Below are 12,562 nucleotides of genomic sequence, written 5' to 3'. Positions count from 1 at the left end.
GCATCTCTTTTTGTGTGATGGTATGGAGATATCGAACGTCGTGTTTCAGTGACACCAAGCTATACGCTCTTTTGTTTGATGCATTATATGCAAACTGTTTTCTGAATGAGGACGTAAATTGCAAATTGTACATAGATCCTATTACACGTAAATATTTTTACTTTAAATCACGACTTGTATGATTTTTTCTGTAATTATAAAGAATAAGAACAGTCCACTACAAACTTACCTCTTCCACGTCATTCCCGTTCAAAGTGAATGCTGTTTTTTCTCCACTACGATGGTGACTTTAAAACCCCTTGGATCAGACTGTAGGCGTAAAGAATTCTGCCACACAACGCGGGTGCTGGTTGAGTGGCTCACGCTTGTCGGAGAAAGAGCTTGAGTTTTGACATAGACAACTTCATTAGAACGCTGTGATATAGGGACAGTGCGAACACTGTAATTCACTGAGTGAATTAGGATGTCCTGAAGTGCAAGCGAAGTGTACCAAGCGCGTCTATTATAATTCTTCCTCACGTTATCGCAACATCTACTCAGTGTAGCAGATTTAGATACAAGGAAATATAAAACGCCCTCTCTGAAGCGATTCGTCCAGATCCTACATTTCCACAAGATTCGGCATCCCTCTATTAACACTTCTCCGAAATGTTTTAGTCTCGGACCACGTAACGTCACGACCAACCTATGCCATAGGTTTACGAATGACATGGTGCTATGGACGTTTTGTAGATAAATATCTATTGTTTTGCTATTAAATGTTTGCAATACTATAATTTACCAGCTGGCCATCAGGGCCTGGGCTGCTATCTGCAGGCTTTAAAATATACAGGCCCTGAATGAAATCTGCAGGCCCATTTGCTTAAAGTCAAAATAGACTACACTGTACACAATTCCACACTATTCCTACAAAATGAAGCGAAACCTATGGCACACAGAAGAGTTTTTATTTGTCAGACTTGTGTTGACATTCCTACGCCAAATTGTAACACCGATCTTGTAAACCCAACGACAGGCTGAAAAGCAGTTCGGTGTTTTAAAGGCATAACTGTTGTTTTTTTTTTGTTTTTTTTTTGTCCTGGGTGGCCCGCTGGAGCACGTGACCTTCGGATGTTTCCTTTGCGAGTTTACCGATTCAGTTACATCCACATCGTTGCTGCAAATTATCCTCATGCCTATCATTTTGTGGCAATGCACGGGAAAGGTTAAGCATATGACCGACACACAGTGTTTTCAATACTTTAATTTACCAGCTGGCCATCAAGATCTGCTGGTACCTTCAGGTTGTAAAATCTACAGGCCGTGGGTGAAATCTGCAAGCCCATTTGGTTAAAGTCAAACCAATAAAAATAAAATAGACTATATTGTACACAATATCACACAGTTTCTACAAATTAGGCGAACTCTATGGTACACAGCACAGGTGGCCAAAGCGCAAGTTATCGAAACATGATGGAACATGGATGATTCCCGAACGTTGGTAAAGCAAAAGGGGAAACATTCTCAGTTGAAAAATAACTGACCGATAATTTACTGAAGGTCATAAGGGCCTGCACATATTTGAAACTGCCGGTCCGATACAATAACAACCGGCGCTGGACCTGCGGGCTGGCGATTATTTCCAGCGCTGGTCGTATCGGCCACACATATTTCTCTAGGTGGCCATCCCAGTGATGACACGTAATTAGCATTTGTGTATGGTCTAGTGAGGGTCATAGAAGGTCATGATCAGTACCGCCTTTACTTCACTGAAACAGTGTTGGCGAAAGGATCCAGGGTGAATATTGGTTCGTTTGTTGTTTAGCGCCTCTCAGTAATATTCCAGTTATAGGGCGGCTGTCTGTCAACAATCGAGTCTAGACTAGACTAGACAATCCAGTGATCAACAGCATGGGCATCGATCTACGCAAATGGGGTACCATATCATGTGTCAACCCTGTCGTCGAGCCTGACCACCCGATCCCGTTAGTCGCCTCTTACGACAAGCGTGGGTTAATGATGACCAGTTTAATTCTAACCACGATCTTCCTCGCGAGACCAGGCTGAATGCCATTACACCATGAAAAGTTTCATTCTTCATATTACCGAGGATAGCACTAAGGCTTCCAGATCTATCGTTGTTTTACTGCCTAACAGGTGAAAAGCCCCAACGGACCAAAAAGGGCCAAACCTGGAAAAGTCAAACGGACCAAGGTAAAGTAAACAGGGCAGCAGAAGTCAAAAGGGCCAAGACTGGAGGAAATGCATAACATGTTGTTGCAGTAGTTATTTAAATCGTCTCAAGCGAACGTACAGTGTACTGAGACCCATTTTTGCTCAAAATGTGATATATACACACAGAAAACATACTTTTCAATATTAGCTTTCAAACTAATGCCGCATTTATAGCATTTCAATCAGTGAAAACAAGCGAAATACACGTGATTGCATTCTGATTGCGAAGAAAAGGTCGGACTTTGCCACGAGAAGGTTTAAATCCTTAGTTCCGTATGGACGAATCCGAGTTTTAGGTCAAACCAACCTCACGCGAGACCGCCATTTGACACGTGATTTACAAACGATCCTTCATAAACATCCGGTTTGTTGGAGACAAGGAGACGACCGGAGATGTGTCATGATGTTTCCGTTTTGAATGTACGTACAGTCACTGAACATGTAACGTATCAACATTTGTCATTTTGTTCCTTGTGACAAGATGTGTTTGAGTCATTTTCCAGTTTTCATAAAACTCATTTTTATTTAGGCGATTGTCGAGTGTTTATCAACTTGTTTCTTGTAACTTACTGCCAAGTCAGTCAATTCTACTCACCATGACATCACAACAACACTCCCACCCCTACCCCCTTGTGTAAGTTGTGTTTAAATAGAAACATTTCTATGACAATTAACGCTTGTCCTAGTTGTTCAGAATAGCCGAACGCCGCGATACGGTCCAGTCAATTTACATGATTCAAGACATGACCCTGCATGGCGGATCTCAGTTTGGGTAAACAGTTCATTTTCAGTTGCCTGATCTGCAATATCCAAAAGTCTCCACGACTTCATCTACAGTGTGTTATGTGATGATTCTTTTGTTCCCGAGACATTCTGTCATTTAGTCCATAAAATATGCAGATTTAATTTGTCTCATCATACCCATAATGTCAACTCTCAATCACTAAACATTAAATTGACGTAAATTTCCATCTCAGCTTTAAGGACCAATGAAATGCAGATGATACTGACCAATATTTTCACCTTAAAGTTTCACCTTTATCTTTACTTTTTTTCCCTGAGAAAAATTATAATAACTTCTCAAAAAGTAAACTTTGATGAGTTTAATGATGCGGTGACATCTCCATCTTCCCATCAGCTTATAAGTTATATCAGCAACGGTCAACATTTACAGTGACAATGAGAGCGTGTCTTATTCTTTTATATTTCTATTTTTTAAAAAAAAAATTCAATTGTGAAATTTCCTCGATAGGTGATGGTTTGAAACAACAACAGTTTTATTACCAAATTAATGTCACATTTGGTTAAGAACAAGAAAAATTCAGAAATGGCAAATACTGGTGTCGTTAGTTATTGTGAAAGCACAATATACACTACCACATTTCTTGTTGACTGTATTTCAGAAAAACCTGATCAGCAATTGAAAACAAGCCAGAAATGTTGATGAATAAGTAATCTATCATCAAGATCAATTTTGTTTCATTATATTAAAAAACATTGGATCAAAATGTTGAAAACTGCTAAAAAATGGTGATAACTGGTCTCTGTCCAGTATAGGTACAGAATATGTTTGTTACATAATTCAAATTATTAACATCTGAAACTCCAGGACCAGTGTTGTTTTCTCCAGATGAAATTGGTGGCATTTTCTTGAGATGGCATGGTAGACTGCATCCATGTGCCCTCAATCTGCCACAGGGCATTGAAACTGTTGATGAAAATCTGATCGTTTATTGATGTCAAACATACATTTTTATGAAAGCAGAAAGTGAAATCTTTGTTGTACCAACAGCTGCCATTTCTGATTCAGTATTGCACCTGTGATATATTTATATTTACATGGCTCCAATGTGTGAATGTGTAGAAAGGTGACACTAACTGCTTGCAGCAGTGGTAGCTCTCAACACTTAACTCAAAGCCTCATCCCAACCCTACCCACACAACTCCCCATCTGACCACCCCCAACCAACACACACAAAGCCTTTTCCTTTTTGATTCAATAGCAGTAGTTTAATTAATTTAGGAACTGAAATATTTTTTCAAATTTTGTTTGACTTCATTGTCTTAAACACTCAGGCAGTGGAGTAGCATTTGCTCATCATGCCGAAGACCTAGGTTTGATCCCACACATGGGTACAAAGTGTCGAGCCCATTTCTGGCCTTCCCCAAGTGTCATATTGCTGGAGTATTGCTAAAAGCAGTGTTAAACCATTCTCACTCACTCACTTATACACTAAGTCTTAGAGAACCATGTGCATTCAATGTTTCAAACTTGTTATTTCTTTCAGTATTATGGAATCCAGGAAGGTGTTGGTCTGGCTGCAAAGGGCAATGGCATGTCAGTTTGACACTCTGACACTTTGAGATGATCCGTCAGCTCTCTGACGAGGTACAGTCCCACCTGCGTTCTGGCGTGGCCATCACAAGCCTGACACAATGTGTAGAGGAGCTTATCATGAATGCTCTAGATGCTGGTGCCTCATGCATAGCAGTCAGAGTGGATCTACCTTGCTTCAAGGTACAGGCAGTGGACAATGGACAAGGCATAGGCAGAGACCAGCTGGAGAAAGTTGGTGAGAGGTACAGGTTTATGGATTTGTTTGTTTCCACTGATTTATATGAAGACCATGAATGATCCTCTATGCCTCAGGAGGAAAGGGTCGTTATCCGGATATTTCTGATCATAAACTTTAACTTCAAATATTTATTGGGTAAAGTTCAGCTGTGAGTTTATTAAGTGATAGCACATCGAATTATGTTGCATCTTAACTATGAGGATGTCTTGCCTGTTAAACATTGTATATGGAATTTTACAAAATGACAAGTTCCCAATAACCAAAAGATAAAATAGAGCACCTTTCTAGGTTTCATAAAGTATATAAAGTATAATGAGCAAGCAAGATAGATTAAACTGTAAAATCATCTTCCCAGGTAATATTTTGGCAAGTGTGACGTGAGAGTCCTAAGTTGTAATCAAAATTATCAAATAATTTCTAATGTAGTCACTAAAGAATGTGTCCTTATCTGTTTAAGGTACTCGACCAGCAAGTGTCATGAGCTTGAAGATCTAAACAATCTTCAGTATTTCGGCTATCGAGGTGAGGCTATTGCAAGCATCCGAGATACAGCAGCTGTGTTGGAGATCACCAGTCGAACCAGTAGGTCCCATCAGACATACTGTAAGATGTTCCAGAAAGGTGTGGCACAGGCAGTGTCAGAGTCTGTTATTCATCGACCATCCATAGGCACCACTGTGACTGCCCATGACTTGTTCTACAGTCTCCCAGTAAGGAAGAAAAATATGAATGAAGCCTTGGAACTAGAAAGGATACGCTATAGAGTTGAAGGGATTGCTTTGATCCACCCATCTGTAAGCTTCAGTCTCAGAAATGATATTAGTGGGAACATACTTTTACAGACACAGAAAAGTAGCAGCGTGTTGACAGCCTTTATGCATCTGTTTGGGACTGGGAAGTCTAAATGTTTGAGAGAGGTATCTCTCCAGAAGGGTTGTTTTCTGGTGGAAGGTTTTGTTGGGAAAGAGGGTCATTGCGCTAAGAGCCTGCAGTTTGTGTATGTGAATGGTAGACTGGTTCTGAAGACAAAAGTGCACAAAATTTTGAATCATACATTGGGAAGGTCTCTTGTATTAAAGAGAAAAGGATCCAATTTTGAAGGCAGTATAGGAGGAATACAATCAGTAGGTGCCCAGTCTTCAAGTCCACCGAAACAAGGAGACAAGTATGCCATGTTTGTTATCAATGTGAAATGTCCACTTGATGCATACGATATCACCTTCGACCCAGCAAAGACATTAGTTGAGTTCAAAGATTGGACAGCTTTGACTGATGCCATTGATGAAATGGTAATGGAATTCTTGAAGAGAGAGAACCTGGTTTCTGTGTCAGACCTGTCGTTAGTTTCTCCTGTCACTGTACCAGGTGAGAGCAGCCACAGTGATGCACTGAAGATCCCAGATGGTGGGGATGGGGCACCCCAGGCAAGTGAAGATGTCCAAGGATCAGAGTCGGGTTTGAATGAAGCCACTGATTCATTAGATCCTGAAACCAAAGTTAAGGACTATACAGAGAACATTTCTACACTCAATGCATCTAACTGCCTCTTCTCAAAGAGAGTGAGGAGACCTCGGGATGTTATGGCAATTCGAAAGAATCAGCTTCTTCAAGATGAAAGTTTGATAAAACACAAGGATGAGCACTCTATCAGTTCTGAAAATTCATCGAAATCTTCAACTGAAGTTAATTTGATAAATGAGACGCCTCTTTTAAATGTTCAGAACGTTGGCGATGGGAATATGTCTGACAGAAATGACATTTGTACATCAAAATCTGCTCAAACATCAGCTCCTGGTAAATATCAGAACCCACCTGACATGAATAATTCAACTCTGTATTCTTCAAAGTCACTCTACGAAGCTACACCTCTCAATTTACTGACTTCAACAGTCACAGATCACCAGTCAAGTGATGGGAAGGAAGCAGTAGACGACATTTCAGAGGAACCAATGCAGCTATCTGAATCAATAACTGATGACATCACAACATCAAATCCATGTGATGACAGTGAAGATCCATTACCCAGTACTTTAAGAGACTGTCAGATCAAGATGAAATCTAACACCTTGTATACTGTGGATACTGAAAGGAAAGCCTTCATATGTCTCCCAGACTCTACTCCTGGTGCTTCCACTTCTGGAAGACAGAAGTTACAGAACCTTCATCTCATCTCACAGAAATCAAAATCATCAGCAGCAGACAAGATGTGCAAGAGACTTGGACTTCCAGCTCTCAGTAGCCTTAGCGAAACCAGAGCTCATGAAGAACATGCTCAGAAGTCTGCAGCCAAGAAGATTAGTGAAAGACTTGTGCTAAATGCAAGGTCTGCGGCAGGAAAGAGAATCATCAGTGCCAAGTTAGAAAAATTTAAGAATACTAACCTTGAGACCAGGCAATATTCCAACAATCCTGGAGCTTCAGGTGATCAAACAACAGAGCTGTCAGAACCTTTAGTAAGGGATGCTTCATCTGAACAAATAAGAGGGTCTGATACTGGTATTGTAACTGGAGCATCTGCTCAGAAAGAAGCATGTCATGATTATCATAGCAGCTTTACTCAGCTACGAGGTTCACTCAGGACAAGCAGCTTGCCATCACAGGATGATTCTTCTACCATTCAGTGTGGTGAACAGAGAGCTCATCAGCATCAGCAAGCATTTGCTACTGATGTACCTTCATCTTCTACAGTTCAGGACATAGCAGTGGTATCAACATCTGCCATTCAAATACTACAACCATCAAAATCCAATGCAGCTGCAGAACAATATATCAATGACAGGAATCCAGTTGTGCCCACACTTGATGACATTGAGTATCTAACTTCAAGATCAGAACATTCAGTCAGGAAAAGATTTAATCCTTTTGCTTTATCAACTGCAGCAAAGTTATCAAAGTTAGCCAAAAGGAGCTGTGTTGATGATTCTTGTGTGAAAACATGCAGTAGAGAGTTCCTGTCATCTTCATCCTTTGTTGAGACACCTGCTTCATTTTTCAAAAATGTAGAGAACATCGTCTCTGATGAAAATGAGAACAAGGTGGAAACCCTGGTAGATACAGCAGTTCCTGATGAGTTAGAACTACCAACTACTCCTGATGATCTTGAGGCTGATGGAAGTGACCCTGTCACATCAAGCAGTGAGAAGTCATTAGAGTATTCGGATTTAAACCAGAATGTAACATGTGAAAGAGGGAGAACTAGAAGAACTTTACTGCCATTCACGTCATACTCTGACAGAGTTTGTGACAGAGTTGATGACAATACCATGCCAGATTATTTGGATGTATCAGAGACGGAGAGTGTGGACTCAGTGATTCTGCCACATGTTGACATTTGTTCACCTGAAGTGTCTGATCAGGAGAGTGGTTCTCCTCCAGCTTACTGCCAACAAAGCTTCCAGCCAACTGGCCTGTCTTCACAAGGCTTTACTCTAGACGTGAAAGCATATGATGAGGATTGCCAAAGTGGAGGATTCTCACCCAATGTTGATAGAGTTACACCTACGACAGGATCTCCCTCCAGCCCAGCTGAGAAAGTGGATTATGCCCGTGAAACACTGTCTGGTTTGATTGGTGATGGTTCTGTTATTTGTGAAGACGAGGAAGAAGTTGCTGACCCAGACTTGCCAGATTCATCCTTTTCTGTTCTCCTTCCATCAGGTACCTCATGCTTGAATAAGGAGAAAGATTCTGAAAGTGACATGACTGTTGCTGATTCATGTTCAGTCACCACCTCAAAGTTATCATATATCTCCATGACGAAGGAAGATGATTTAGCAACAGAGTCACCTTTGCTATCTCTACCTCATTCAACATTTGAGGATTGTCCAGATTTTAACTCCTTAACATGTGGTCAGCGTAGTCCCCAACAAGCAGATTCAACCAAATTGACTCGTACAGATGATTCTTTCCCCTTGAGAAAACTGCTGCCTGGAGACCCAAAGGATAATGAAATTCAAGTTTATGGCAGAGGTTATAGTGATGATGTAAGTGAGACCATGCCTGACAGGGCTCAAAGCACGCATCAACAGACCAAGTCTACTGTGGATAATTCATGCTCGGGTGTGCCTATGGAAGTCACACCTACAGAAGATTTGTTAGAAAATTTGAATGAAATCAATGACAATCTTGCGAAGGAATTTGAAAGTGAAATGACAGAAAATTTTGTTGATTCAAGGGAGTTAACTCTGGATGACATTCATGCAAAGGCTTATTCACCAAATCGCAGTTCTGTTCAGTGTGATGGGGAACAAACCTGTGACTCCAGCTGTGGACCAGTGTCTGATGTGAGCATTGAAAATAGGAATCTTGGATCTAGTTGTTTCATTGGTGGATATACAGGTGATCAGCCTTCTTGCAGCTCAGCAGGGACACACACCCAAACAGTGACAAAACCAAAATGGTCAGATGTGGAGGATCCCAAGACAGGTAAATGAAGAAATGATTTATTTTGTCTGTGTCAGGGCTTCTTGTCATTATAGTTAGGTAATTTAGGAATAGTTATTCCAGTATGTTCACTCTAGATTTTAATCTGTGTCAGTGTCAACTGTACTCATATTAGTCATAAGCCCATATTAGCCATGAAGATCTGGTTTATAATTGATCTTCAGTGACCCGTGTTTGTTGTAAGAGGCGACCAACAGGATTGGGCGGTCAGACTCACTGACCTGGCTGACACATGTCAGTCATTCCCGAATGTGTAGATTGATGCTCATGGTGTTGATCACTGGATTGTCTGGCCTAGATTCGATTAGTTACAGACTGCCCCCATATTGCTCAGGGCAATATAAAACTAAACCACTTACACATAAGTCCATATCAGTTATTTTCATGTTGTCAGCATAGTGATGTTTAGTCACACCTGGATATACCTCCTGGTAATACAACAGCTAACTGTTTTGGCAATAGAATAGTCTTTTTTGCTGTCAAAATAGCTTTGTTTAAAGGTCACATTCAGGTTAAACGTCATACAGGTTAAAGGTCACGTTCAACGTGTAAAACACAACTTTGCAGATTCTGATACCTTTCGGTATGCACTTACTGAAACAAATCATCAAAAATGCCAATTCAATCTATAAAGTTGAAAAAAAAATTCGATGAAAAAAGCCTGCGAAATCGGTGTTCAAATGATTCACTAAATTTCCCCCAGCATGCGCAGTAAATAAGTTCGTGGAGCTTGAAGCAGAGTGCATGCCCTGAGTATGACGTCGTGAGCAATAGTCTAATCATGGTTGTGTACACAAACAAGTAAATAATCTACTCGTTATTGTGGTAAGCAGCCTGTGTCACAGAGAAAGGTCATTGTCTGGTTTATTGACACCTATATGTCTGCCTGCCTGTCTGCTAAAGACAGTGTGTGAGAATGTGCCAATCGGGTAAACGTTTATAATATTTTAACACAGATAAGCCAAAATTTGAAGACCTAAAAAGGCAGTTTTGAGAAGGGAGTCGGCCTATCTACAGGCTACACCTTCGCTTTATATTTTTTCATGGGGTAAGAAAACAACAGGATTATCTTTTGGAAATCAATATGAATTTGTTCATGTCTATTTCCGATGATGGATCACAATAAAACATGAGCAATTGTTAATGGTTTGGCTTATATGTGGAGCATACCATTTTGATACTGGTTTTAAGGGTCAAATTAGTACCTCGGCTTATCTGTGAGATTGGCTTATCTACTGTACATATACAGTAGTGTGAATATGTGTGAAAATGGTCAGAAGTCAGTATCTTTGTCATTGTTGATTATTGCTCATGATATCCTTTGATTATTGTGATTATGCCAATATGACAGTCAGAAAGCCAATATGTTAACATTGTCCTCTATATAATCCTGTGTCTACTGTTGTTTGGAATTGGTTTAAATCTCATAATGGGTGATTGGTTCATTACATCAATCATACAGAGTAATTGGTTTGCATCATGTATAAAAATTTTCTCGTTATGTTTGTTAATGCACAAAACAAAAAAGGAAAAACATGTAGTTCATTTCGTTTCTCTGCCAAATGCACAGAATGCATTTTACAAATTTCACAGCTTTAAGGATGGCTGGTATGATAGGCACATGAATTTCCTGGAGGTTTTATGATAAATTTAGTCATGACTTGGAACAAGCTTGTAGTACTTATGAAATGTAATCGACAGAATAAATTTTGTGAAAAATATTGTTATTGCAAACAAGTGTTCCAAAATTGTTTATGTTCAGTTATGAGAAAACATGATCGATAGCTTGGTAATTTTGTATTTGTGACTGTGATCAAACTTCAATTATTTCAGTTTATCGGACCACCACTAATATATACAACATTCTCTTATCAGGTAAGAAGATCTATGTCAACAGACTTACTGGGAACACAATGTTTGAGGACCAGTGGAAACAGTGTGGATATGAAACTGATGGACATGATGGAGTAGTTGACGAAGGTGAGATATTATGTTCACTTGTACATCTTTAAAATGTTAAACAGTACTGGCAACAGACACAAGACAAATTGTGTAGAACACTCTACAATATGCCGATTTAATTCTTTTACGGGCTTTTCAAAAGTCCAAACTATGAACTCCTGAACAAGATGCGTGGACTTGAGTGTGTTGTTTACTTTGCTAAGGATAAAGCAGATGCTGTTTATGATTGTTTATCATTGTGCCACGGACACATAGATCAATGCGAGGTAGCAGGATAGCTAAGTGGATAAAGCATTTGCTTGTCAAGATCAGGGTTCGATTACCCATGTGAAGCCCATTTCTGGTGTTTCCTGCCATGATATTGCTGAAACGTTGCTAACTGACTGACTCACTGACTGACTGACTCACTTAATCACTCACTCTTGTGGCTTCATCCACAATTAATACTGATCAAGTTTGGTGCATTAATCAGTGTTCTGTCCCTTCCTTGAGTTTTGCAGGTGTGTGTGAATCTGGTAGAGTGCATCCATATGTCATGTCTTTTGTACTTTTTCTTTTATGTTTGGACTGAAAGGTGATGCATGTTTGATGACTTGTAATAAATGTCATCAACCTTTGAAAATCACGATTAGAATTGGTCTTCAGGAACCCATGCTTGTTGTAAGAGGCGACTAATGGGTGGTCAGGCTCACTCACTTGGTTGACACATGTCATTGTACACAATTTTGTAAATGCTGTTGATCATTGGACTGTCTGAGCCAGGGTTGCGAGACTGCTGCCATGTAATCAGCTTATTGCTGAATGCAGCATTAAACAGTGAATACTCAGACAGCTTTCATACCCAGCTTTATATACCATACACACCTATTACTTGTCTTTCTAGAGGCGGTGGAGTAGCCTAGTGATTAAAGCATTCACTCATCACACGGAAGACCTGGGTTCGATTCCCCACATGGGTACAGTGTGTGAAGTCCAATTCTGGCGTACCCCGATGTGATATTGCTGGGAGATAGCTAAAAGTGTCATAAAACTGAACTTACTCACGTTTCTTTATTAATACTGTAAATACTGTAATGGACATGATCAAGAACCACAACAAGGCAGTAAATCTGCTTAGCATTACCTCTTACATTTTGTATGAATTATTTCATCATATTCATCATGTTCATGTTGTTGATTTTTTTGTCCAATTCCAGTGGCTTTTGTTTTTGTATCGATTCAATGGAATCTCTACCAGAGTTAGCATGGTCATTGTGCAGCTGTGGGAATGTGGTTCTAACTTAAGAATTAAAGTTATATGCTCAGATGTTGACAAAAGTGTACTCTTCTCAAACAGCTGTTAGATACTGACTGATTCACACTAGCAC

The 12,562-nt window shown here is 40.0% G+C and overlaps 1 protein-coding gene across 1 annotated transcript in view; it reads left to right on the top strand.

Moving 5' to 3' along the window:
• Positions 1 to 2,548: 2,548 nt before the first annotated feature.
• Positions 2,549 to 12,562, top strand: part of LOC137293885 (DNA mismatch repair protein Mlh3-like) — a 32,014-nt gene continuing 22,000 nt past the window's right edge. The window contains exons 1-4 of the mRNA XM_067824668.1: positions 2,549 to 2,634; positions 4,503 to 4,794; positions 5,248 to 9,215; positions 11,109 to 11,213. Of these exons, the coding sequence (XP_067680769.1) occupies positions 4,580 to 4,794; positions 5,248 to 9,215; positions 11,109 to 11,213 (4,288 nt within the window). The 5' untranslated portion in view covers positions 2,549 to 2,634; positions 4,503 to 4,579. The remainder of the gene's footprint in view (positions 2,635 to 4,502; positions 4,795 to 5,247; positions 9,216 to 11,108; positions 11,214 to 12,562) is intronic.

Source organism: Haliotis asinina, chromosome 8, assembly GCF_037392515.1.
Source record: "Haliotis asinina isolate JCU_RB_2024 chromosome 8, JCU_Hal_asi_v2, whole genome shotgun sequence".
Lineage (NCBI taxonomy): Eukaryota > Metazoa > Mollusca > Gastropoda > Lepetellida > Haliotidae > Haliotis > Haliotis asinina.
Note: the sequence above shows the minus strand (reverse complement) of the source record. Positions and strands in the feature narration are given on the sequence as shown.